Consider the following 26,263-nt stretch of genomic DNA (forward strand, 5'->3'; position numbering starts at 1 on the left):
AAAGTTCTGATAACATCAGCAAGAATAAGTCTTATCCATTCCTTTAATATGTGATTCTGGACTGTAATGGTGTATTGGTAGAAGACTACTTTAGGAGATGCTAATTCTAAGTTGGTTTATTCATATAAGATATACTAATTCTTATGTACCTTCTTTTCTGTCTAGATGGTGTTTTACACGTGTGGACCAAATGAGGCCATGGTGGTATCAGGTACAGCTCTAAGATGATTTTTGTTCTGTTTAGGGGTTCATTGTGTAAATCCTATCTAAAGCCAAAACTTGACAAAAACCTTTTGGATAAAATAAGCAAGGGTGAAACTGGTTGTCATAACCCCCCCCTATCTGTGTCCCATTCGGGAGATTCCCCTTTACTTCCTGAGCTATAGACTCCACATCAAGGGAGATCTTTTGAATGTGAGGGTTTTGCCTTTAGTTATACTTTAACAGCAAGCTTACTTCATAAGGCAGTGCTAACGATGATGTAAAATGTGCAGCAACCAATCAGAAACCATTTTAGCTGAGTTGAAGGTAGCCGAAATCTAACTGGTTACTATGTGTAACTGCACCTTGTATGTGCTCATTGCTCTGTGCACTGCATATGAATGTCTTCTTGGAAGCAAGATTTTGTGGTTTGCTCACCTGAGACATGTCTTATTTCCTGTGGTGTCAGAAAAAAAAAAATGACCCAGTTTTACATGGATCTGAAAAACGTACAGGAAATGATGTAAAGTTCTTTCAGTAAGCACATAAAGTGATTGCCGCTTGTGTTTAACTTAAAACTAAAAATTAAAATTGTATTTAGTATATTTTTCACCTTTTGACATACTTACTATACCGCCTTTCCGTTACGGTTTTCCATATAGAGATTTGCAGGCTCTCCCTGTAGTTGCTAAGTGTATGTTACTATTTCCTTGGTCAACAACAGCTGATACAAACTCTTATTTACATATTGACTAGTAGACTGGCTTCACATATTGTGCAGTCGCTATGCAGCACTCTTAGGCAGGAAGCAGAACCTGCATATGTAATTGGTAAAAATTGCTGCCTATTATGTGTAAAACCTGTGTATAGAAACTTTTAGGAGGTTAATTAACTCATACTACTAATATGGTTTATATTTGACTAATTTATGCAAATATCTAAAGGAAAACATATACAGTGTGTGTATATATATATATATATATATATATATATATATATTGTGTTTGTGTGTATATCTATATATCTCTTATTTATCCCTCTTTTTTTCCCCTCCCAGGCTTCTGTCGCAGCCCCCCAGTTATGATTGCGGGTGGCCGTGTGTTTGTCCTGCCCTGCATACAGCAGATTCAGAGGTGAGTTATTGCAGAATTTCCTGTCTGCTCTTGATGCATATATTAAAGTGTCAGTTCACTAATATTTTATTTTTTTGTAGAAGATTTGGAGTTAAACCACTCGACGGTTTATCATATCTCCAACTGAACCTAAATTTGTTTGCTGCATGTTTTTGAATCTTTAGGATCTCCTTAAATACGCTGACACTGAATGTAAAGAGCGAGAAGGTGTATACTCGCCACGGAGTCCCTATATCTGTTACTGGCATTGCTCAGGTAAGTCCAACCTGGAACACCTAAATAACAACTGTTATGAGAGAAATATGTGGGCATCCAGCCTTTTCAGAAGAAGCAATCAACAATGGCAGACACTTAATTTCTCTCGTGAGTCGTGACAGGTTTTCTTTATTGCATGCTCTGGGTAACAGCTAACCAGCAGTAGAGAAGCTACATGTCTTTCATCACATTGTTGTGTGCTCCCGACTAGGGATCGACCGATTACCGGAAAAGCCGATTATCGGAGGAACGATATCAACTTTTCCCAATATATCGGTATCGGCCCCCGGAACTGGCCGATATTTTCGTGACGACATTCTGCCTTCTTAGGCCGCCTCCCTTGCCTTGGACAGCCTCGTCTGGAGTTAGGACTAGTCTCGCGGGAGTGTATCACATCCATACACCCACCCACAGCAGCTTGGTGCCAGCCACCCACCCACACCCACAGGCCCTGTACCAGTGAGCCAGCCAACCACCCACAGGCCCTGTACCAGCGAGCCAGCCAACCACCCACACACCCTGTACCAGTGAGCCAGCCAACCACCCACAGGCCCTGTACCAGCCAGCCACAGGCCCTGTACCGGCGAGCCGGCCAGCCACCCACAGGCCCTGTACCGGCGAGCCGGCCAGCCACCCACAGGCCCTGTACCGGCGAGCCGGCCAGCCACCCACAGGCCCTGTACCGGCGAGCCGGCCAGCCACCCACAGGCCCTGTACCGGCGAGCCGGCCAGCCACCCACAGGCCCTGTACCGGCGAGCCGGCCAGCCACCCACAGGCCCTGTACCGGCGAGCCGGCCAGCCACCCACAGGCCCTGTACCGGCGAGCCGGCCAGCCACCCACAGGCCCTGTACCGGCGAGCCGGCCAGCCACCCACAGGCCCTGTACCGGCGAGCCGGCCAGCCACCCACAGGCCCTGTACCGGCGAGCCGGCCAGCCACCCACAGGCCCTGTACCGGCGAGCCGGCCAGCCACCCACAGGCCCTTTACCGGCGAGCCAGCCAGCCACCCACAGGCCCTGTACCAGCGAGCCGAACAGCCACCCACAGGCCCTGTACCAGCCAGCCACCCACAGCCCCTGTGCCAGCCAGCCACCCACCCACCACACGGTGCCAGACAGCCACCCACCCACCACAGGGTGCCGGCCACCACAGAATGTCAGACAGCCAGCCACCCACCCACCACAGCATGCCAGCCAGCCAGCCAGCCACCCACCACAGCATGCCAGCCAGCCAGCCAGCCACCCACCACAGCATGCCAGCCAGCCAGCCAGCCACCCACCACAGCATGCCAGCCAGCCAGCCAGCCACCCACCACAGCATGCCAGCCAGCCACCCACCACAGCATGCCAGCCAGCCAGCCAGCCACCCACCACAGCATGCCAGCCAGCCAGCCAGCCACCCACCACAGCATGCCAGCCAGCCAGCCACCCACCACAGCATGCCAGACAGCCAGCCAGCCACCCACCACAGCATGCCAGACAGCCAGCCAGCCACCCACCACAGCATGCCAGACAGCCAGCCAGCCACCCACCACAGCATGCCAGACAGCCAGCCAGCCACCCACCACAGCATGCCAGACAGCCAGCCACCCACCACAGCATGCCAGACAGCCAGCCACCCACCACAGCATGCCAGACAGCCAGCCAGCCACCCACCACAGGGTACCAGACAGCCAGCCACCCACCACAGGGTACCAGACAGCCAGCCACCCACCACAGGGTACCAGACAGCCAGCCACCCACTACAGGGTACCAGACAGCCAGCCATTAAGCATTAAACAAAAATTAACATGTTCAGTACCAGATTTGTGTCAAAAATTGTCTTTATTTTTCAAAACTTTAAATGTACAAAATATCGGCCCATTTCGGCTGATACCAATACGTTGTGACCAAAATATCGGTATCGGCCCTGAAAAAACATATCGGTCTATCCCTACTCCCAGCCCACATCTTATGATCGTTGTAACGATTGTATATAAAAAAAAAAAAGCCCTTATGTTTACTGAATAAATGTACAAAGCAAACAACTGTAAAAAGCATAATTGAACTTGCAGTTTAAATCAGCTAATTTTTTTTTCCTTGGTCATCAAAAGAAAAAGGTGTTTAAAGCAGAGCTCCACCCAAAAGAGGAAGTTCTGTTTTAAGGCCCCTCCTCCTCTTCTCCAAATGTCACTTTTTTGTGAGGGAAGGAGGAGGTACCTGATACCTAAATGGGACTTTAAACTTTGTCTTTGACTTAGTAATTGAGTATTTGCATTATGCAAGTTGAGTATGAGACATGTATTAGATAAAATAGATCATTTTTATTGAAAAGGATTATAAAAGACAAAAAAGTGCCCAAAATAATGCACAAACACATATATGGGTGGCTAGTCCTAAACGGACATCATCATGTGGTTGACAGATTTAATCTCTGACATGTTTATCAAGAATACAGTTGTTCATGTATATCAATTTGCAATATATATATATATATATATATATATATATATATATATATATATTCTTACAGTGTCTTTCTATTTTTTAGAGGTGCTGTTTAAAATATATTTCACAACACCCCTGAAGACAGATGTAATATCCAGAAACGTGTCGGGTGTAATGTTATAATCTGCATTTTTGCCTTCGGCAATCAATCATATTGTCAACCACATGATGATGTCCTTTTAGGGCTAGCCACCCATATATGCGTTTGTGCATTATTTTGGGCACTTTTTTGTCTATTATCTTTTTCAGTAAAAATTATGTACAGTATTTTATCTTATACATGTCTCATACTCAACTTGCATAATGCAAATACTCAATTACTAAGTCAAAGACTGTTTAAAGTTCCATGGGGTGGGGGGTGCTCCTCCTTTTGTGTTTATTTAGGGATGTTGGTCTTGCCTGCTGTCTCCTTGTTCCCCCAGCCAGTCTCATTTTTTTCTTTCGTAGCTCTAGTCTAAAGGATATACTGCATCTATTCCTCCAGGTGACAGCTGTGGTTTCTCAGTCCACCATCACTCTAGATTCATGGAGATTACAATTGCCCAGTGGTTATAGTACAATTAAAATGTTATGTGGCTGAAGAGGGAGAATCAAGCCATAGGTCCCACACCTTGTTTAACTTTTGAGGACACCCATAAGAAACATACATTGCTTTGTAAAAGGGTACCACCCAGTGGCGGCTGGTGCTCCATCATTCGGGGGAGGCGGCAGACGGACCTGGCTGGAGACTCCCTACATATCACTCCAGCCTGCACCACTACATCTCCTACCCCCCCCCCCCCACCCCGCCAGTTTATTTACCTTGTTGCAGTGGCAGCGGCTTCCCCCTCAGGCTCCTTTGTCCCTTCTCGTGGCCGTCTCCTCCCCCTTTCTTGGCCAATAGCATGCCTTCTCCTTTCGGCCAATTGGGAAACCGGTCTCAGGACCCACTTCCTGATTGGCCGGGAGGAGAATCAGTGTGGCAATAGCGAATATTCATTCACTATTTGACACACAACTGGGTGAGCCCACCCTTTTTTGAAGCCTATTAGAGCCTCTGGCTCTAATCAGGTGCTTAAAAAAAAAAAAAAAAAAACCCTTGGAATCCATGCGTCTGGCGCCCTGCATGTAGATTAGGGAGCCAGATGCATTGATGGGGGGAAGCTGCCCCTGCTCCCCCCAATGGACGGGCCGCCACTGGCACCACCTTGTTTACCAGGAGTTTCCATGAGTGAAAAGTGGGAGCCTCCTTGGACCTCCACTTTAGGGTAATAGCCTTGGGTGCATCAAAAAGTAGTATACCAATAAGAGTCCCTAGGGCCTGACAGAAGGCCAATGCGCCCAGCAGTCCAAGCAAACAGACATCAACAGAGGGATCTCAACAGTGGTTAAATGTGTGATAAATCCAGCAACCTTGGACCAAAACGTTTTAAAGTTCGAGCCGGTCCAGAAAATATGGTTGAAGTGTGGGTAAGCCTGCTGACATCCTTTTTTATATAGTCTATGTTTTTCAATTAATTTTACATTTTTAAAGAAAATTCACCCATCCATTCATCCATATCTTAATGCTTTATTTGGTTTAGAAAAACACCCCCTTTCTTACTACTGTGATCTTCAGTAAGGGCAGATGATTCATGTAGCATTTCATTCCTAGAATCAATCTACTATTAGCTGACATGTACAGGTACATAGAGGTAGTAGGCAGTGCTTAACTGAGTAAGCCCCTCCTCCAGATGAAAGAAAAAATTGCAGATGAAGACTCCTGGGATGTATAACGTCATTTTGTCCTAGGCCAGGAAGCAACTGAAGAAATGTAAAAAAAGAAAAATTTAAAACAAGTAAATTTAATATACCTTTGTGTCTATTTACTAATGCTAGCAGCATAAAGATTAAAAATCGTTAAAGGAGTTGTAAGGTGACAAGGTTTTTGCATTCTTTGCATTAAGGTGAAAACCCCTTCTCTGCTTGAGCTGCCCCCCTCCCCGCCCCCTTTTTCTTACCTGAACCGAATCGTTCCAGCGATGGGCACGAGCCCAGCGACTCCAGACGCTGTCTCGGGTCCTCATTGGATAGGTTGATGGCAGCCTTCAGCTCCTGCTGCTGTCAATCAAATCCAGTGATGTGGGGGATGGGGCCAAGTCCTGCTGTCTGTGTCAATGGACGCAGCAGCGAGACTCGTGAGTGCGGCCGCACGGGTGCCCCTATGGAAAGCAGCTCTCCGTGAGGGCATCCGATGAAGAGAAGGACCCAGAATCTATGCCGGGGCACCCCATATGAGAAGTTTTGGGGCTGCTCTGTGCAAAACCCTTGCACAGAGCAAGTAAATATAACCTGTTTCTTATTTTTTTTTTTTTTTTTTTTAAACAAACCTTTACAATCCCTTAAAGGGAGATGTATGGCCAAAGCTCATTTGCTCATAATTCTTCTGTGGGTCACAAGAGTGCAAGTAGCTCTGCACTCCTTGACCCAGATTCAGCTGATAGTGGGCTTAAGTCCGCTGTCAGCTAACGTCACATAGCTGGTCCAGGCCCTGCAGGAATTTCACTAATATTGTGAGGATCCAGCCAGATGCCTGGCAACTGGCTCATCCTCTCAGCACACCGCTAAGAACCTGAGCCAGCCACTCCTGCTCCCTCTACAGCCCGGCACTCCCATGGGTGCTGGAGGGGCAGATTACAGTGGTGACTGACAGCACTCTGCTCAGAGCGGACCTGAGAACTAAGAGATCAGTGGCCCGGAAGAGAATAGGTGCAGCTCAGATTCATGCTGCAGCCATCTTTTGCGCCGTTACACATTTTGCAGTACGAGACAAACATTTTCTCACACTGCCATTCGGCTTATCCTTAACCTCCAGAGTATTTACAAAGGTGCTTACACCCCCAACTCCCGCTATTAAGAACTTGGGAACCTAGACGACCTTCTGAAGGATTTGTCCCCACTACAACTATCTGTAAATCCCTACCAAATGCTTTAGGCCTACAGCTGGGTATTCATCCTGCTCTCAAGCACCTTGTCCAGAATTCTTAGGTCTCATGCTAGAAACTGCAAATTATTTTTATTTGGCAAACAAACTTGCCTCCATGCTCTGACCTTAAAATGGAATTCCACCGTAAATCTACTTAGCCCTAAAAATGTCCCCTACTCACACCTATGGTTACCTGTGTAAAATAAAAATGCATGTCCTATTTTCATCATGCTCTGGTCACTGTCACGTGATTAGACTTCCCTGTGTCATCCAGCAGCAGCTGCAGGGGAAAGGAGGAGCGCCAACAAAAATGGTCCATGGGAACCAATGTGACATGACTGCTGCAGGCTTTACCAGCCATTAATGAGTGTTCTCCTCTCCCCTGCAGCTGAAATGACATCATCAGACAGAGGATATCCCTCCCTTCCTTCCAGTCTATAGCTGTAACAGGAAAAGTGGTGTGATCCACCTCGCTGTGCTGTGGCAGGGCTTTCAGTCTCAGGACAGGATGGACAGAAATGCATGTGTTTTTTGCAGGCAAATTTAAATACATGTATCTAAATTGTATATTTGGCTGTTTGTCTAAATTATACAAATCTTATAAGAACGTGGTGTTTTACTTAAAACTGTTCACATTATGACAGTTGAAATCTCTGATACACTGTATTTTTATAGGTGAAGATCCAGGGACAGAACAAGGAGATGCTCGCAGCTGCTTGTCAGATGTTCCTGGGTAAAACCGAAAACGAGGTGGCTCATATTGCTCTGGAAACCTTGGAGGGTCACCAACGTGCCATCATGGCCCACATGACTGTGGAGGTAAATTGTGATTGAAACATTAATTATTGTATTATTGTTTTGAAGTTCAATAGTAGAATTGGTGCTGCTTTCATTGATTGGTATTTAAGAAAACATTATCCTTCACTGTTCTGACGTTAATGAACTGATGAAAAGTGATATACAGTATCTCACAAAAGTGAGTACACCCCTCACATTTTTGTAAATATTGTATTATATCTTTTCATGTGACAGAAATGACACTTTGCTACAATGTAAAGTAGTGAGTGTACAGCTTGTATAACAGTGTAAATTTGCTGTCCCCTCAAAATAACTCAACACACAGCCAATAATGTCTAAACCGCTGGCAACAAAAGTGAGTACACCCCTAAGTGAAAATGTCCAAATCGGGCCAAATTAGCCATTTTCCCTCCCCGGTGTCATGTGACTCGTTAGTGTTACAAGGTCTTAGGTGTGAATGGGGAGCAGGGGTGTTAAATTTGGTGTTATCGCTCTCACTCTTTCATACTGGTCACTGGAAGTTCAACATGGCACCTCATGGCAAGGAACTCGCTGAGGATCTGAAAAAAAAGAATTGTTGCTTTACATAAAGATGGCCTAGGCTATAAGAAGATTGCCGAGACCCTGAAACTGACCTTCAAGACCATACAGCGGTTTAACAGGACAGGTTCCACTCAGAACAGTCTTCGCCATGGTCAACTAAAGTAGTTGAGTGCATGTGCTCAGCGTCATATCTAAAGGTTGTCTTTGGGAAATAGACGTATGAGTGCTGCCAGTATTGCTGCAGAGGTTGAAGGGGTGGGAGGTCAGCCTGTCAGTGCTCAGACCATACTCCATACACTGCATCAAATTGGTCTGCATAGCTGTCATCCTAGAAGGAAGCCTCTTCTAAAGATGATGCGCAAGAAAGCCCTCAAACAGTTTGCTGGCGACAAGCAGGTTAAGGACAGGGATCACTGGAACCATGTCCTGTGGTCTGATGAGACCAAGATAAATTTATGTGGTTCAAATGGTGTCAAGCGTGTGTGGCAACAAACAGGTGAGGAGTACAAAGACAAATGTGTCTTGCCTACAGTCAAGCATGGTGGTGGGAGTGTCATGGTCTGGGCTGCATGAGTGCTGCCGGCACTGGGGAGTTACAGTTCATTGAGGGAACCATGCATGCCAGCATGTACTGTGACATAACTGAAGCCGAGCATGATGCCCTCCCTTCGAAGACTGGGCCGCAGGGCAGTATTCCAACATAACGACCCCAAACGCACCTCCAAGACGACCACTGCCTTGCTAAAGAAGCTGAGGGTAAAAGTGATGGACTGGCCAAGCATGTCTCCAGACCTAAACCCTATTGTCTCCAACATCCACCAGCTCGTGATGTTGTAATGGAGGAGTGTAAGAGGACTCCAGTGGCAACCTGTAAGGCTCTGGTGAACTCCATGCCCAAGAGGGTTAAGGCAGTGCTGGAAAATAATGGTGACCACACAAAATATTGACACTTTGGGGCCAATTTGTACATTTCCACTCACTTTTGTTGCCAGAGGTTTAGACATTAATGGCTGTGTGAGTTATTTTGAGGGGACAGCAAATTTACACTATTATACAAGCTGTACACTCACTACTATACATTGTAACAAAGTGTCATTTCTTCAGTGTTGTCACATGAAAAGATATAATAAAATATTTACAAAAATGTGAAGGGCGTACTCACTTTTGTGATATACTGTATATTTGGTTTCTCTTGGGCATTGCACCTTTTCGTCTTTCGATTTGCCTTTTTAAGAAGGAACTGCAGCATGCAGCAGCAGCCGCTCTTGCACATTATGGCAAACTTACCTTTTGAGTTTGCCCTCCTCCAGCTGCAACATGTTTCTGATCCCGATCACTGTTCCACCGCTGTTTCTATTAGGGATGCACTGGAATCTGTTTTCTACCGGCAAGTATGAGTACCGATACTTGTGCTCAAGTCCTCGCAGATGCCAATTACCAATTAGTTTGCAGTGCGATTTGAGTCTATACAAAATGAATGTGCTCAAATCGCAGTGCAAAGATTCACATGTGATTTGAACAGGAATGTGGTGCGGCTCCTGTACGAATCGCATGCAGTTTCCTGCTCCATTCCTATGTGAACCTAGCCTGAAGTCACAGGAGCGGTGTGAATCCAGGCTTGTTGCATGTGATTCGTACAGGACTCACACCGCATTCCTGTTCAAATCACGTGATTCTTTGTATGGGCTCAAATAACACTACAAAGGTAAAAGCTTTAGGAAAGCGTGCAAGCAAATGCTTAGTATTGGCTACGATATCAATATCAGCGCAACCCTAGTGTTTATATTCTCTGTGTCTTTTCTTTCTGATATGCTCTCTGTTCCGTCATTGGGTGGCAAAATATCATTTAAATTGAAGAATAATAGTGCATCCCCTAGGGTGCCTGTTTCTTCTACTTTTTCTCTTGTTTTCGATGAGGCAATTTGCTACTTGTGTGCCTCAGTCTCTAGAGCAAAACCTCAGGGCCAGTTCTGTAGAATATCCTGGTCCTTAAAGCCAGCAAATAGGACTAGAAGTCCCATTCTCTCTGGTGAACAAATCCGTGTATAAAAATGCATTTAAATAAAATAATGTTCCACAATCATAAACAAATATGTTAATTGAAATACAAAACCCAATTTATTTTTTTTCTCCTTAGCAAAAGTTCTGGCGATTTACGATGGAGGACTGGAATTCCAGTCCTGGGCCCTGCCATTCGGCCGGTCCACAGCCCAAGTATTATTGAGGGTCTTGGGCCCTATTTTAAACATTCAGAGATCCCAGGAAGCGCCCGTTCTAGGGTACCTGGATGATTTGTTCAGCATCGGGGCAAAGCAATTCTCTCACAGTATGCACTCTGGAGAGGTTTGGCTGGATTCAACCTCTAAAATTGGTATTGGTGCTAGCTCAGCATTGAGGATATCTGGGCCTGACTATGGACACTGTCCAGGCAAGGGTAATTCTTCCCCGTAGAAGTGGCCTCCATTAAGGAATCAGGTGGTTTCACTTGGAGTTTTTCTCTGTTTGTCTCTACATGAGAATTTTGGGAGGATAGTTGTCTTGTTTGAGGTTGTTCGTTAGGCTGTTTCTTTCCAGTTCTTACAGCAGTATATTCTGTTGACATGAGATAGGAGTAGTGGGATTCTCTAATGTCCATTCACCAAGCCCATTGACTGGTGGATGTCTCGCCTAAGATTAGAGACTGGGAAATCTTTCTCCCTCATTTTCATGGAAGGTGCTGATAATGGATGCCAGCTTAACAGGTTTGGGAGGTATTCTGGATGGCCTCTATAATACAAGGAACATGATCATGGTCTTTTGCGGGAAAGGTCTCAGTCTACCAATATACTGGAACTGGTGTAATTTGCCTGGTTCTCCTCTATAATATTCATCAAGGGAGCGCCAAAAGTCAGACATCCCAAGTAGAGGTGGACCTCATTCTGTCTTAGTGTAGTTCTGTGTGCCCACTCTGTCCACAGTACATGTTCCAGGGGTGAGGAATTGGCTAGCAGATTTTCTTAGTCAGCAACAGTTGTTGCTGAAGGTATTCTAGGCTGTCAGTGTTGAGGTACATTAAATATCGCATCCAGGTTTAGTGCTAACTGGACAGGTTCGTTGGTAGGACCAAGATTTCTTAAGCGTTTGCAGTAGATGCCCTGGTAATGCCATGGGACTAAGCTTCCATATTTATGCCTTCTTTTCAACACAGCTGTGTCCATGTCTGCTTCGCAGGATCTGGGGGGGGGGGGGGGCATGCCGGAAATCTTAATTGCACCAGCTGGCCCATGGAAACATGGTATTATGACATTGTGAATATGTCAGTGGACAGTCATTGACTGTCTTTGGCTTCCAGACCTCCTGTCATAAGATTTTTGATCTTCCATCCTTCCTCCATTTGGAGCTTGGAAGGCAGGGCTATTGAAGCCAGAATCTTAATGGATGGGTGAGTGTCTGATGCAGTTATCCCCTCTTTTAGAGCCCAGAAGGCTGCTTCAAGGAAGATTTACCACAGGACCAGGAAATCGTAGGTGGGAGTGGTGTGAGGTTAGGAAGTTCATCCTCACAAATTTGTTGGGGCCAATCTTGTTTTTTTTTTTGTCCAGTATTGGAGTAGATACAAGGCTGTTCTTGAGTACGATCCAGGGGCAGTTGGCAGTCTTTTTTGTTTTCTAGGAATGATTGCTTCTCATTCCTTATGACATGCACTTTGTTCAAAGGGTCACACACATAGTTCCTCCGGGCAGGTTTCTGGCTCCTCAATTTGGTTCTATGAGAGGCCACCATTTTTTAACCAAAATTAGGACCTTAGTTAGTTTTTAAATTTGGAAGGTTGTGTCCTTGGTTACTATTACTTCCGCAAGAAGAATGTAATTTCTGGTATACTATCAAGGTGTTTTTTTTTTTTTCGTCCTCTGCCATCAGTCTTGCGGAAAGTGATTAATCCCTTCCATCTCAACCACAGCGTTGTTTTGTCTTTTTTTTTTTTTTCCAGGCCTCAGTCGCTTGGGGACAAGGCCCTTCACACATTAGAGGTGGCTCAGGTTGTCCAGATGGATTTGAATTTGACTGCTGTAGTCAGGCAGTTAGACCACCCTTTGTCCTTCCTGAAGGACAAGGAAAGGGTTAAGTGGCTACCAAGTGAACCATTTACAGTTGGTTTTGTCAGCTTTTTTTTTTTTTCAATTGTTTTCAAGCCTTTGGTTTGAAAGAAAGATTACAACATTTCTGGCCTAGTCTACCAGGAGTGTTGGTGCCCCCTGGGCAGGCCGTTGTCAGGCTTCAGTGGCTCAGTTCTGTAAGGCTGCAACCTGACCTTTTTTGGTTCACACCTTTGCTAAGTTTTACCAAATGGACGTAAGAGCCACTGGGGAATACTGCATTTGGTTGCAGTGTTTTTGCAGGCTACTGTATGGATTATTTTTGACCTGTTAATGGTGGTTGTGTCTCCCTCGCCTCATCAGATTTGCTTTGGGACGTCCCTGTAAGTAAGGAAAAATATGGTAGCTCTGTACCCCATGATGTACTCCAAGAAACAGATTGTACAAGAGTACAAAAATCTTTTTTTTTTTTTAGTTTTTCAGAAGGCTTGGACCATTCTATCTAATTTTTAATCTGGTCTGTGTCCCCTCTGGGGAGATTCACCCCCTATTTGTGCTAGTGCCCATTGTCACTGAAACAGAATGTGAGGGAAAATCCAACATTTTTGAGTTGTCCCCAGAAAAAAAGGGAGGGTAATTCGTTTTAATGGGAACACTTGTTCTGCAAATGACTGACTCAAAGGAGAATTTCTCTCAACTTGGGAGACTTCAAAAACATTCAATTGTCTCTGGGGTAGGAAGTCCAAGGAAAGTTTCCCCAGTGGCACACATAAATCACTATACATGCACTTTAAATGCACATATAAACGTATGTGAAGATTGTTGATGAAATTAATGGTCTGGCATCGGGGTATCTTTAATATAATCTCAAAAGTAATTTTTATTTTCATGATATGCAACTTTCATTAAAATAATTGGTGGTCCTGTGTGGCGATCTTTGGTCAGGCACTTCTCCTTATGGGGTCAGAACTGTCTCCTAATTGTGCTTCTGCATTGTCATCCTGCACTTCTGGTTGAGACTACAAGTCGCTGTGCTGACAGATTTGCACAGGTATGGACCACCGTTGTCGCTATCAGGAAGTTGGTCCAGAACAATGATGTGCATGTAAGCTGGGAGTGGCTGAAAGAGGCTTGAGGAATTCAGCAGTGCTGACATAAGAAAAAAAAATGTAAAAACTATTTATGAATAGAAACAGTACAACAGTTTTTTTTTTATACACTGCTTTAGAAAAAATAATTTCACCCAGGGAGGGTTTAGATCAACTTTACATAAAACATTTTCTCATTTTTTCCAAACCCTTTTCCATCAGGAAATCTACAAGGATAGGCAGAAGTTCTCAGAGCAAGTCTTTAAAGTGGCCTCTTCAGACCTTGTAAACATGGGAATCAGCGTTGTGAGCTACACCCTAAAGGACATTCATGATGATCAAGTAAATAAATTTTTTTTTCTAAAAAGACAACATATGAGGAGCACTTGAGGAGGCTTCAGCATCTCATAGTTTTTGTCTTTACTCCTTTAGGATTACCTGCACTCTCTGGGAAAGGCTCGGACAGCTCAGGTACAGAAGGATGCCAGAATTGGTGAGGCTGTGGCCAAACGAGATGCCGGAATTAAGGTGATCACTGATGTCTGCTAATTCTTAAAAATGTAAAGTCTTTTATGTTACATAGCAGAGAATTTAATCTTTCTTATTAATTATGCACTAAAAACTGAACTCCAGGTGAATAAAAGACACACATTACTGCAGCTTTGTATTCATTTACTACATAATTACATTTATTTATTTACCGTAAATACCTGAGTTTGACTTGGTATCAGCGACATGCAATTCTCTCTACAGCAGAGTTCAGTGCTTATGTGCTAACAGGATGTGATGTACAGTATAATACAGTGATAATAATCAACGCAAACCCAAAACTTCAAATAATTAAATAAACAGTGTACACAAGGCTGCAAACAATCAGTGCTGAACACAAAACACCAGTGATGAATCAATGAATAATATTGCTGCGCCAAGTGAATAAATCAATCAATGTGTCAAATTGAAATATTAAATTCAATAACAAATCAATCATATCAAATCCAATCAATAATGGTGATATCAAGTGATTATAATAGTCCCAATTCACAGTGAATATAAAAGTGACACAAAATAAAACAAAACAAAACTGTCTTCATCTGTGATCGTGATCAGAGGTGCTGCATGCTCCACTCCAAGTGCTCCCAGTGAATGGTGCAAGATTAGCAGCTCACCTTAAAATTAGACTCCTGAGAGTCAAACACGCTCTGGGATAATTACAGCAGCCTGATGTCCCTTCCTTTCACCGCCTCCAACACTCCCTCCAAGTATATAGGAAATCCGGTGTGGAAAGAAAAACAGATCTAGTGCTCTCTGTTTGAATAGGCTAATTTATTCTCTCAGAATCAATGAAATTTACACTTACATTCCAAAGCACTTCAAGCAGTGCGGACTTTCATAGCATCACAAACTTTTCCCTGTAGCCTCCAGTAATCTACGTACTCACGAGCAGGCTCCTCCCCCGTACGCGTTGCGTCATAGACTTCGTCAGCGGGGCCGACGACAGTTTTGTTTTTATTTTGTGTCACTTTTATATTCACTGTGAATTGGGACTATTATAATCACTTGATATCACCATTATTGATTGGATTTGATATGATTGATTTGTTATTGAATTTAATATTTCAATTTGACACATTGATTTATTCACTTGGCGCAGCAATATTATTCATTGATGTACAGTATATGCTGATAGGAAGAGATAGCAGAATGACAGAGTTGAGCTTGTCAATGTGTTGCTTCTGCAAAACTAACAAGTCACAGGCTGGGAGAGGATCAAGACCTGTAAATATTACATGCAGCAGAGAAAATGATGCCTTCTCCCCTTTCAGACATTGCTGTGCTGTATGGCATATTAGTGTAGATCTCAGGACTGCATGGGCAGGCATACAAATTTTTTGCCTAGAAAAAAATGCTCTCCTATGTGTATGTCATCTGTGTGTTTAGCTGTTAGCCTGGATTTCAGCTTTAAATAAGACCTTGTATGGGATAAAATGATTTTCTGTGTTACAGGAAGCAGCAGCCCTACAGGAGAAAGTGTCCGCCCAGTACATCAATGAAATTGAGATGGCTCAAGCTCAAAGAGACTTTGAGCTGAAGAAGGCTATGTACGACCTGGAAGTAAACACCAGGAAAGCAGAGAGTGACCTAGCCTACCAGTTACAGGTATAACCCTCAATGCCTATTGTGCCTCTCTATGTTATAGGAAACAGCTGATATTTTGCCCAATTGTCTGCAGGTGGCCAAGACAAAGCAGAGGATTGAAGAACAGAAGGTTCAGGTCCAGGTGGTGGAGAGGACTCAACAGATTCAACTACAAGACCAGGAGATCATGAGGAAGGAGAAGGAACTGGAGGCTAGAATCAAGAAACCAGCAGATGCAGAGCGGTACAAACTGGAGAAACTGGCTGAGGCAGAGAGGTTAGCTATATTCCCTTTACTACTGTCCATGTTCTTCACTCCTTATGTGCGTGTTTACCATCTCTTGTCTTATTCTGTCTGCAGGATGAAGCTCATTACTGAAGCTGAGGCAGAAGCTGAGTCCATCAGGGTAAGCAGACTTGCACTACATGGCCAAAAACTATGTGAACCTCTCCATTTTATTGAGTATTTTTATCCAGTAAAAGGGTACTATTATTGATACACATACAGAGACATTTTAGACAATTGTGCCCTTCCAACCTTTTTGTCAACAGTTTGGTTACAGATCTTTTCTGTTCCATCAAGAATATGCCTTTGTAAAATAAATTGCCAAAAATTGAAGGGCCCTGAACATCTCACACCCAGACTCCTTGCTTCGCCGCTTAAGAAGCCATTTTCTCTTTAAAAGGTCAAAATCTTACATAAAATATCTTGGTATTCATCTTCCTAAAGACTTGTCGACTGCTTTTCAGGTAAATTTCCCACCTCTTCTCCAAAAAGCTTTCTATACTGTTTAGAAAGTGCATTTCCGGTTAGAATTTTCTTTTCCTGATTCACCTGTGGGAGGGAAGTTTGGCCATACACTGTGCGACACACCCCCTTTTCACAAAGGCAGAAACATGAAGAGCTGTGCTATGAATAGACCAGTTCTCTGCTAATCTATCTCTAGCACCCACCCTGACACAACATTCAGCCTGGTTTTATCTCAGTTGACGAAGAACTTGTCAGAAGTTCTCAGGCTGATAACAGAGGAACGGAGCAGGAGAAAGCCACAGGACCTAGGGCTTTGAAAAAAGATAAGTACACATTACAGATAGATGTGCTCAGGTCAAATTTAATGAATGGGGTTTACATCCACTTTACATGACATGCGGGCACCTTCTCGTGGTTTGGAAGAGCTAGCATCTCCAAAATGAATATTCTGCCACACATGATATCTTCTACAGGGCTTACCTATTTATATCCCCTCTTCCTACACAAAGACAATAAACAGAATATTCTTGCAATGCCTCTGGGCTCATAAACCTTGTCTCCCTTACAGGATCCTACGCACCTTGCTAAACCTTTTTGGCGACATTGCCCTCCCTGTTTTTACGGGCTATTTTGCCATTTGTCACTTAACAAGGGTTATGAACTGGTGCCGCCATAGCACATTTAAACAATGGGTATTAATATAGCAGGCGGCTTGCATTTCTTTTGGTCCTGCAACAAGGTCCAAGATTTCTGGTCTGAGGTCAGACGGATCATTCAAAAATGTACCATTTACCCGTGAATTCGACCTGGTTTCTGCTACATCATTATACCATACCTCAGAAGATTTGTAAGCATTCCATATCACCTCACCTGCTCAGTGCGGCTAAAAGCTGTATTCCTGATTTCTGGAAGCAGACACGACCACCCTCTATAGCCATGTGGCTAGCCAAGGTTGAAGTGATAAATAGAATGTAGGACCTTATTTCAGGCCTTGACTCATGTGACAAAAAATTCCTGCAAAAAACAGTTCTACTGGCATGAATTTTACATACTTGGCTGAAAACAAATCTGTCCTGGAAAGATCCTGAGGTTCATTGTTTCCGGGGGGGGGATGGTAAGAACCTGAGTTGAGCAGAGACCTCTTCCCTCCATTCCAACAAACTCAAGAATCTTGTGCAAAGTCTTCCCAAAGGTGTAGAGACTTATAGCCTCAAAGAGGAGGAAGGCAGGGCAGCTTCATAATAACGCCCATGGTTTCGCATTTGAAATAGGATGTCCAGCAAGTTTTTATATAGGTGTGATGGTCAGGTGTCCACAAAAATTTGGATTTATAGTATGGCTTTCTATAAAAAACCTTTTATAGATTGTTAGAATGTACAATATCTAATTTACACTGTCAAGGCACTGTTTAGTACTGCTGTTGAAGGGCATGCTAGACCAACCTTTCAACCACAATGTTGCTTCTGGATTCTTTAGGGATGCCTGGGCAGAATGCCTAAAAATTGTCAACAAGCTGGCAGGTGGATTAGGCCTGCCTTTTTTTGTTACACAAAGCTACAGGTTTTCATTGTGCAGCATCACAAACATGGGAACCGTGCAGGCCAGCTGCTGCCTACCTAGCAACTGATGATGTAATTTATTGATAAGAAGGATGTCCTGAGGATGTCCTTTATTTGCTCCTTTCCTTGCCCCTCTTCATTAACACTGGATCATGATTGTTGAATTATCGAGAGAAACTGAAAGAAAAGCTGGAATGCTAGTCAGTACCAATGTGCAAAGGTGTATTGCTTTGTAAGAATAAATCACCTCTAATGTTCTGTGTCCTACGTTTGTAGATGTTGCTGCAATATGTAAAACTTAGTTTTTTACATTTTTTAATGGGGTGCGTCGAGATTGTGCATATGTTTAAAGGGTGCCGCAACTGAAAAAGGTTGAGAAACACTGTACTATACATCTTATATACAGTACTATGCTCTGAGGCTGTATGCAGTTAGAGCTGCTTGACCTTCTTCGAAGAGGCACAGCTCACCCTCACAACATATTGCTTTTCAATGAGCAGCAACACAGAAGTCGATGCAGGCATAACTAGAATTAACCTAAGGGCCTCTGTTGGATAAGGAGGCACCCCATCATAGTTATGGGCAATTAGGATTGTGTGGGATACAGCAGGGAGTGGACAAGCTCTGATATTACCTAGAAGAGTTGGAACTGTGTCCATCAGTACAGCCATATATAAAAGATTGGGTGTAAATGCACATACACATAGAAGACATGGTTTCAGTCCACTGGATTAGTGGAGGGTGATTTTGGTTCCTCTACGCCCACCTGGCCTTATACCGTTTCATTTGTAAAGGGTAAAAAAAAACTACATTTCTCTTACGTCCTTTGACAGTCGCCGCCCATCCATTTAGCCTTCACTATTGGGTAATGGCACCCTCTGCAGGAGTAAGTTAGGCAGTTTTAAATGTTAATAAAAACTTTTCTATACTTAGACACACCTCTAGGGGGCTGTCCCCAGCCATTATCCTGATCCAGTTACCACTGGTCCTCAGTTTTATGCTGCCTAGCGTCATGAGTAGGCTAGCTTTTTCCTTGCCGGGACCTAGCTTCTCGGTTTTCTATGTTTTTTTCACCAATCTATGTGTTTTTCTTCTGAAAATAGATTTTTATTTCTCTCACTATCACAAGTGACAGCAGAGCTGGGCCTCGCACAGGATAATATGGATCTTTATGGAGTCCCAGCCTGCCGAGCATCGCGGGTTACTGGTGCACCCAGACCTCGCAACGACGTTGCCCCTCGGAATGGGGACCAGCCTGCGGAGATACATCTTCGCTGAGGGTGTCTCAATTCAGGAACGCCCGCGTGTTGCTAGCATCCCTCCTTGGCTGACGGCACCCCCACTTAGGGTGGGAGTTCTCCCATATCAGAGCGGTGCCCGATTTCCTGGACTGGTGAGTACTGATACCCCCTTGTCCCTGGGGACGTTTAGGGGGGTTTGTGGGCCCACTCTTAGGGGATGGCAGGGCTGCTGGTCTCTGTGGAATCCCCCTTCTGGCCGGCTTGGTGTATTTTCCCCTCCTCCCTGGCCCTGCTAAGGGCACTGTGCGGGGTACTTGTGGTACCTGGGGGAGTGAGGGGGGGCTCCATAGCTGTGAGGGGGCCTCCCTGGGGTCCCCTGTGGTGGCCAGACCGCATGTATGTGCTTGTTTGGGTGCCTTTTTTAACACGGCCGCCATTTTGGGTGAGGGCAGGTGACTGAACTCTGTGTGAGGGCAGCAGCCATTTTACACCTGTCCTGATGCCGATCGAGCACCATCTTGGTTAAGGGCACGTGCCTATTAAGGGCAAGTGGCCATCTTGCTGGTGACTTTTTCCATTGAGTTTCATTAGGCACCATGTTTTTGTGGCTCAGGGGCTAGGCCTCTAGGGGCATGAGGTCACTCCCTCCCTTCCATCTTCTCACAGAGCAGCGTGTGTGGCAAGTACCTGACACTCTGGGGGCTTTTTGACTTTGCCAAAGCCATTTTCCAGAAAAAAGTTTTCTTCAGGCTATTGTATTGTCTGAAGGGGCTCTTTCAATTGGTGCATGCTGCGGGGGGGGGGGGGGGGAAATCGCCGATTTTAAAGGGCCAGCCTCCCTTTTAATTTATATGGCAAAAATTGACTTCCAGGATAACAAATTCCCTGCAGACCTGGTGGGGGCTTCGGGTACCCCCTGAATCCTCTTCCACGGCCTCATTATCTGCTGCTGCTTTTGCGACTTTGGCATCCAAAAGTGGATCTGCTGATGTCGGAACGCTCTTCTAAATAATGGCCTCTGACTCTGAGCCTGAATTGGTTGCCACGGACGATGTCCCTCCTGAGGGGAGGAGGAGGAATCTTCCTCCTCGGTGGCACAGGAACGCGCTGCGATGGATGCTCTTATTAGCACCATTAAGAAAACTCTCCATCTTGACGATGAGCCATCTCAGTCAAGTAAGTGGGCTGCTTTCGGGTTCCAAAGGGCCCAGAAGTCAGGTCAGGTTTTTTCCCTGTCTTGTGGAGTTTCACATAATTGTGAATGACCAGTGGCGTCGCATTAAACGTGCTGGTGGTGCCTAAGCGTTTTTCCCACCGCTATCCCCTGTTGGAGGCCATGGACAAATGTTGGACGGTGTCCCCTAAAGGGGATCACACTGTCTCTAGACTGAATAACTCCACCTTGATGCCAGTGGAGGACTCCCCGGTGTTCACAGACCCGGCTAATAGGTGCGTGGAGGCATTTTCCCACCAGGTTTACTTTGTGGCGGGCTCTCTGTTAAAACCTGTTTTTACCTCGGTGATGCAGGCTCTCATGGCATGGTCTAAGGTGCTTCAGAGCACCCTGGTGGCGGAGTCGGCCTCTCCGCCTGTCCTTGACATGGTGGATCAGATTACCCAGACTGGAATATACCTGTGTGATGCGGCCTTGGACGTGGCTCCGTAAGTCGCTCGGTTTTGTCTGCGGTCGGGGTGGCGATCCGCCGCATTATTTGGCTTAAAAGCTGGTCGGCTGACCACGCTTCAAAAAAGGTGTCTGATGTTCCTTATGTGGGGAGTCGTCTTTTTGGGGACATTCTGGATGAGTTGATTAAGGGGCTTACGGGGGGGAAGAGTACTCTGTTGTCCCAGGTCACTAAGGGTAAGTCCTCCCGCGCTAGGCGGGGGCCTTCCTTCAAGCTTAGCGTGGGTCCAGGCGTGCCTTCGGGGCGCAGGACAAGGGCAAATCATTCAAGCCCTCCGGTGGTCACAAGAAGCCCTGGTCAGGTAAGCCAAAGTCCGGTCAGTCAGGCTCGGCGGCCCAGTCCACCTCTTCCTGAAGGGACGCCCTCACCCGTCTTAAGGGTGGGGGGATGTCTGCGTTGCTCTCAGGAACTCTGGTTGTTCAGCATTCTGGACAGGTGGGTTCACGGGCTGTTTCATTCAGGGTACAAGATCGAGTTTCAATCTCTCCCCGCAGACAGGTTCTTCCTGTCCAATCTCCAGCTGACTTCCCATCGTCTCAGAGCTCTCATGGGGGCGGTTGCAAGATCTGCTCACCCAAGGAGTCATTGTGCCCGTACCTTCACGGGACAGGTTTCACGGTTTTTACTTCAACCTGTTCACGGTGCCCAGGAAAGAGGGCACAGGGCGTCCGATTCTGGACCTCAAGTCTCTGAACCGCTTTGTGCGGGTGCGGAAGTCCTGGATGGAATCCATCAGGTCGGTGGTGGCGTCGTTGAATTCGGGGGACTTCCTGGCCTCCATCGGCTTGCAGACTGCGTATCTGCGCATCCCCATCTACGAGGGTCTTCCGGTTATCTCCGCTTCGCGGTGGCAGGGAAGCATTAGCAGTTTGTGGCGTTACCCTTCGGTCTAGCTTCGACTCCTAGGGTTTTCACCAAGGTTTTGGCTCTGGTGCTGGCCTTACTGCGTTTAATGGAGATTGCTGTCCTCGGTTGTCTGGACGACCCCCTGTTAAGGTTGAGCTCGTGTGCAACTTTCACGAGCAATCTGGCCGTGACGGTTCAGACACTCCAGGAGTTAGGATGGACCGTCACTTTTCAGAAGTCGACACTGACTCCCTCAGTTCGTCTTCAGTACCTGGGGATGGTCCTGGACTCGGCTCCGGCACGGGGTTTTCCTTCCGAAGGACAAACTCCGGACCCTGCAGGACGAGATCAGGTCCCTCTGGGACAACGATCTCTCCTCCTTGCGGACCTGTATGTGGTCTCTGGGTCTGGTGGTTTTTGTTTTTTTTTTTTTTGTTTGCTCAATTTCACGCATGGACTCTGCTAGCAGAGATCCTGGCCAGGTGGGACAGAACTCCTCTGTCTTTGGACAGGAGGTTTTCTCTGAGTCACCGAGTATGGTCGGATCTTTGGTGGTGGCTCCGGTCGCCGACTCTAAAACGGGGCCAGTCCTTCCGCCCTCTGCTGTGGACAGTGCTCACCACGGATGCCAGCCTGTCGGGCTGGGGAGGAGATCTGGGCACGCTTTGTGCCCAGGGGACGTGGTCGGCAGAGGAGGTTTCCTTGCCGATAAACATCTTGGAGCTCCGAGCAATCAAGCTCTGTCTGTTCCGTTGGTCATCTCGACATTAGGGGTGCCTGGTTTGGGTACAGACGAACAACGCCACGGCTGTGGCTTATATCCATCACCAAGGGGGCACCAAGAGTGCCCGGGCGGCCAAGTGGCCGAGATCCTGTCTTAAAGCCGAATCCCACTTTCGGCGATTTCGGGGGTTCACATTCCGGGTGTGGAGAACTGGCAGGCGGACTATCTGAGTCGCCAGACCTTGGACCAAGGAGAATGGTCCCTTCATCCGGAGGTGTTTCGCCTCCTGTGTGCCCGGTGGGGGACTCCAGACGTGGATCTGTTCGCATCCCGTCTCAACAAAAAGGTGGGAAGGTTCGTGGCCAGTACCCGCGATCCTCCTGCAGACGCCTCGGATGCATTGGTGGTGCCTTGGCACCGGTATCGGCTGATGTATGCCTTCTCTCCGATTCAACTGTTGTCCAGGTTCCTCCGCAGCTTGGCGTCGGAACGGATACAGGTCATTCTGGTTGCCCCAGACTGGCCGCGTTGGTCCTGGTACGCGGACATCGTTCAGATGGTCATTGTACTTCCCTGGCGGCTTCCGCTGAGAGACGATCTTCTGTCTCAAGGGCCGATCTTCCATCTTGCTTTACAGTCTCTGGCTTTAACGGCGTGGATGTTGAAAGCCAAGTCTTGGGAGATAGGGGTCTTCCGTATGCGGTCATCCCTACCTTGTTGAAGGCTCGTGAAGCTACTTCTAGAAAGTTTTATCATCGCAGCTGGAAAGCGTATATTGCCTGGTGCGAGTCGCATGGTTTCCATCCTCGCTCCTTCTCCGTGGCGAAGGTTTTGGCCTTCCTGCAGGAAGGGGTGGTTCAGCGTTTGGCGCTGACCACAATAAAAGGTCAGTTTTTCCAGCACCCCCTGGCGACTAATTCTTTGATTCGCACGTTTATCCAAGGGGTGCGGGATCTGGCTCACTTGCCTCCCTGGGACCTGAATTTGGTGTTGTCTGTGTTACAGCGACCTCCCTTTGAGAACATCAGAGAGATTTCTCTGCCGGTGTTGTCCCAGAAAGTTGCTTTTCTGGTAGCGATTACGTCTGTTCGCAGAGTGTCTGAACTGGCGGCTTTGTCTTGCCGTCCTCCTTATCTGGTGATTCATAGGCATAAAGTGGTTCTGTGACCCAATCAGTCTTTTGTTCCCAAGGTGGTCTCGTCTTTCCACCTCAATGAGGATATCGTGTTGCCTTCGCTTTGTGCGAAGCCCAAGCATCCCTAGGAGGTGGCTTTGCATTCCTTGGATGTGGTCCGGGCAATCAGGTTTTGTCTTTCTGCCACGGAATCTCTTTGGAAGTCTGATTCCCTGTTTGTTCTTCCTGAGGGACCTCGGAAGGGCTTGGCTATGTCCGTGGCACCCATTTCTAAGTGGATCAGGCTGACGATTGTTCAGGCCTAGTCCATCCAGGGTCAGGTTCCTCCTTTCCCTGTGAAGGCCATTCCACTAGAGCCATCAGTGCCTCTTGGGCTTTTTGCCATCAGGCTTCTGTGGCTCAAGTGTGCAAAGCGGTTACCTGGTCGTCTCTGCATACTTTCACAAATTCTACGGAATGTACTTTGGCCGCATAGTTTTGATTGCGGCGGTTGTTTGCAGAGACATATTTTTTTCTGTCTCTTCCTTGGGGTGTTTTTTTCGTTACCTTTCAGTTGGTTGCGTCTTCTCACCCCTCACACCTGCACTGCTTTGGGACGTCCCAATAGTGAAGGCTAACTGGATGGGCGGCGACTGTCAGGACGTAAGAGAAAAAATAATTTTTGTAAGAACTTACCGTAAAATTATTCTCTGAGTCCTCTGACCGTCGCCGCGCCCCTCTGGTTTTTTGGATATGGGGGTTATTGCTTTCTGGTACTGCTTGCTGCAAACCAGGACCAGTCGTAACTGGATCAGGATAATGGCGGGGGACGGCCCCCTAGAGGTGTGTCTAAGTATAGAAAAGTTTTTATTAACATTTTAAAACTGCCTAGCTTACTCTTGCAGAGGGCGCCATTACCCAATAGTGAAGGCTAAATGGATGGGCGGCGACTGTCAGAGGACTCAGAGAAAAGAATTTTACGGTAAGTTCTTACAAAAATTCTATTTTTTATTATAGTATTTAATGTTAGGTAAATGCATCATCTCTTAATCTCCATTAAGAGATGATGCATTTACCTAACATTAAATACTATAATAAAAAATAGAATTTTTGTAAGAACTTACCGTAAAATTCTTTTCTCTGAGTCCTCTGGCAGTCGCCGCCCATCCGTTTAGCCAAATTTCAGGCAAGCTTTTGCACTCTCCTCTTTCACCTTCGTGAAAGAGGAGAGTGCAAAAGCTTGCCTGAAATTGAACATTAAGAAAACTAAGATCATGGCAACCGGTCCCATCAAATAGAAGGAGAAGAAATGGAAACAGAGACAGATTTTATCTTCCGGGGCTCCAGGATAACAGCAGACGGTGACTGTAGCCATGGAAGTAAGAGACACTTGCTTCTTGGGAGGAAAGCAATGGAAAACCTAGACAACATTCTAAAAAGCAGAGACATCACACTACCGACAAAATGCCTTATAGTCAACACTATGGTATTCTCAGTAGTAACCTATGGCTATGAAAGTTGGACCATAAGGAAAACTGAACGCCGAAGAATTTATGCTTTTGAATGATGGTGTTGAAGAAAACTCATGAAAGTCCCTTGAACAGCAAGGGACTGAATATTCAGTTAACCCTGAATATTCACTGGCTTATTTCCCGAAGCTAAAACTCTAATACTCTTGTGAAGACAGGACTCATTGGAAAAGACTGATGCTGGGAAACATGGAGGGAAACGGGAGAAGAGGAAGACCGAAAACAAGATGGATAGGTGGCATCAGCAAAACAATGAATATGAAGGTTAAGCAAGTTCCAGAAGGCAGTGGAGGACCGAAAAGCCTGGCGCTCTATGGTCTATGAGTGAGGACACGAAGAGTCTGACACGACTGAACAACAACAAATGCAACATCGCTTATTTATTTTATTGATCATTTTTTTAGCCAGTAGTTAGTGCTTTAGGCTTCTTTTTTACTGTTTTTTTTTGTATCCTTACCTTTTTCAGCATTGCATGTTTCATTCAGAACACACACACCAGTGTCTCCCCCCCTTATCAAGCATCTCCATCCAGTGTTTTTCATACCAGCTGAAACAAAATGCAGAAAGCTTTTACTGTGCCCTCTTTAGGTGACCCACAGTGCTCTGTGAAGCCTTGGTCCACTGAGTATAGGTAGGGGGTAATGGGGACACCACTTTATTTTACAGGTCTCGCCAGCATGGATGGTAATCTTGCTAATGCACCTAGGCAATAATGCTTTAATAACTCAATAAATGGGCATTGGGCCATGCAACTTTTCAGAATTTGGATGTCTGTCCAACTGTATTTTTCTGATTCTTCCAGGTAAAGGGAGAGGCCCAGGCTTACGCCATTGAAGTCCGTGCTCGTGCTGATGCTGAGCAGATGGAGAAGAAAGCAGAAGCCTTCCAGCAATATCAGGAAGCTGCTGTAGTGGACATGTTATTGGAGAAGCTGCCTGAGGTATGCTTTGCTGGTTATCAGAGTGTATACACTAGTTTCTGTTCTCTAATCATCATGCACAGCCTTACTTAGGGTTCACTTCTAATGGCATATTTGCCATAATCCAAAACTGCTAGAAGACTAACTTAAGCAGTCTATTGCATATGTGGGTGTATGAATGTCCCAGCAATGTGTGTTTTAAGCTGATTATAGACCTTAGCCATATCCACCAAAA

At 45.8% G+C, this 26,263-nt stretch overlaps 1 protein-coding gene across 1 annotated transcript in view; it reads left to right on the plus strand.

Moving 5' to 3' along the window:
* Positions 1-26,263, plus strand: part of FLOT1 (flotillin 1) — a 51,431-nt gene that overhangs the window by 21,330 nt on the left and 3,838 nt on the right. The window contains exons 2-11 of the mRNA XM_082263554.1: positions 166-211; positions 1,259-1,334; positions 1,499-1,589; positions 7,696-7,839; positions 13,748-13,867; positions 13,958-14,053; positions 15,530-15,682; positions 15,756-15,937; positions 16,022-16,067; positions 25,912-26,049. Coding sequence (XP_082119680.1) covers positions 166-211; positions 1,259-1,334; positions 1,499-1,589; positions 7,696-7,839; positions 13,748-13,867; positions 13,958-14,053; positions 15,530-15,682; positions 15,756-15,937; positions 16,022-16,067; positions 25,912-26,049 — 1,092 coding nt within the window. The remainder of the gene's footprint in view (positions 1-165; positions 212-1,258; positions 1,335-1,498; positions 1,590-7,695; positions 7,840-13,747; positions 13,868-13,957; positions 14,054-15,529; positions 15,683-15,755; positions 15,938-16,021; positions 16,068-25,911; positions 26,050-26,263) is intronic.

Source organism: Pelophylax lessonae (assembly GCF_965119305.1).
Source record: "Pelophylax lessonae genome assembly, chromosome: 7".
Classification (NCBI taxonomy): domain Eukaryota; kingdom Metazoa; phylum Chordata; class Amphibia; order Anura; family Ranidae; genus Pelophylax; species Pelophylax lessonae.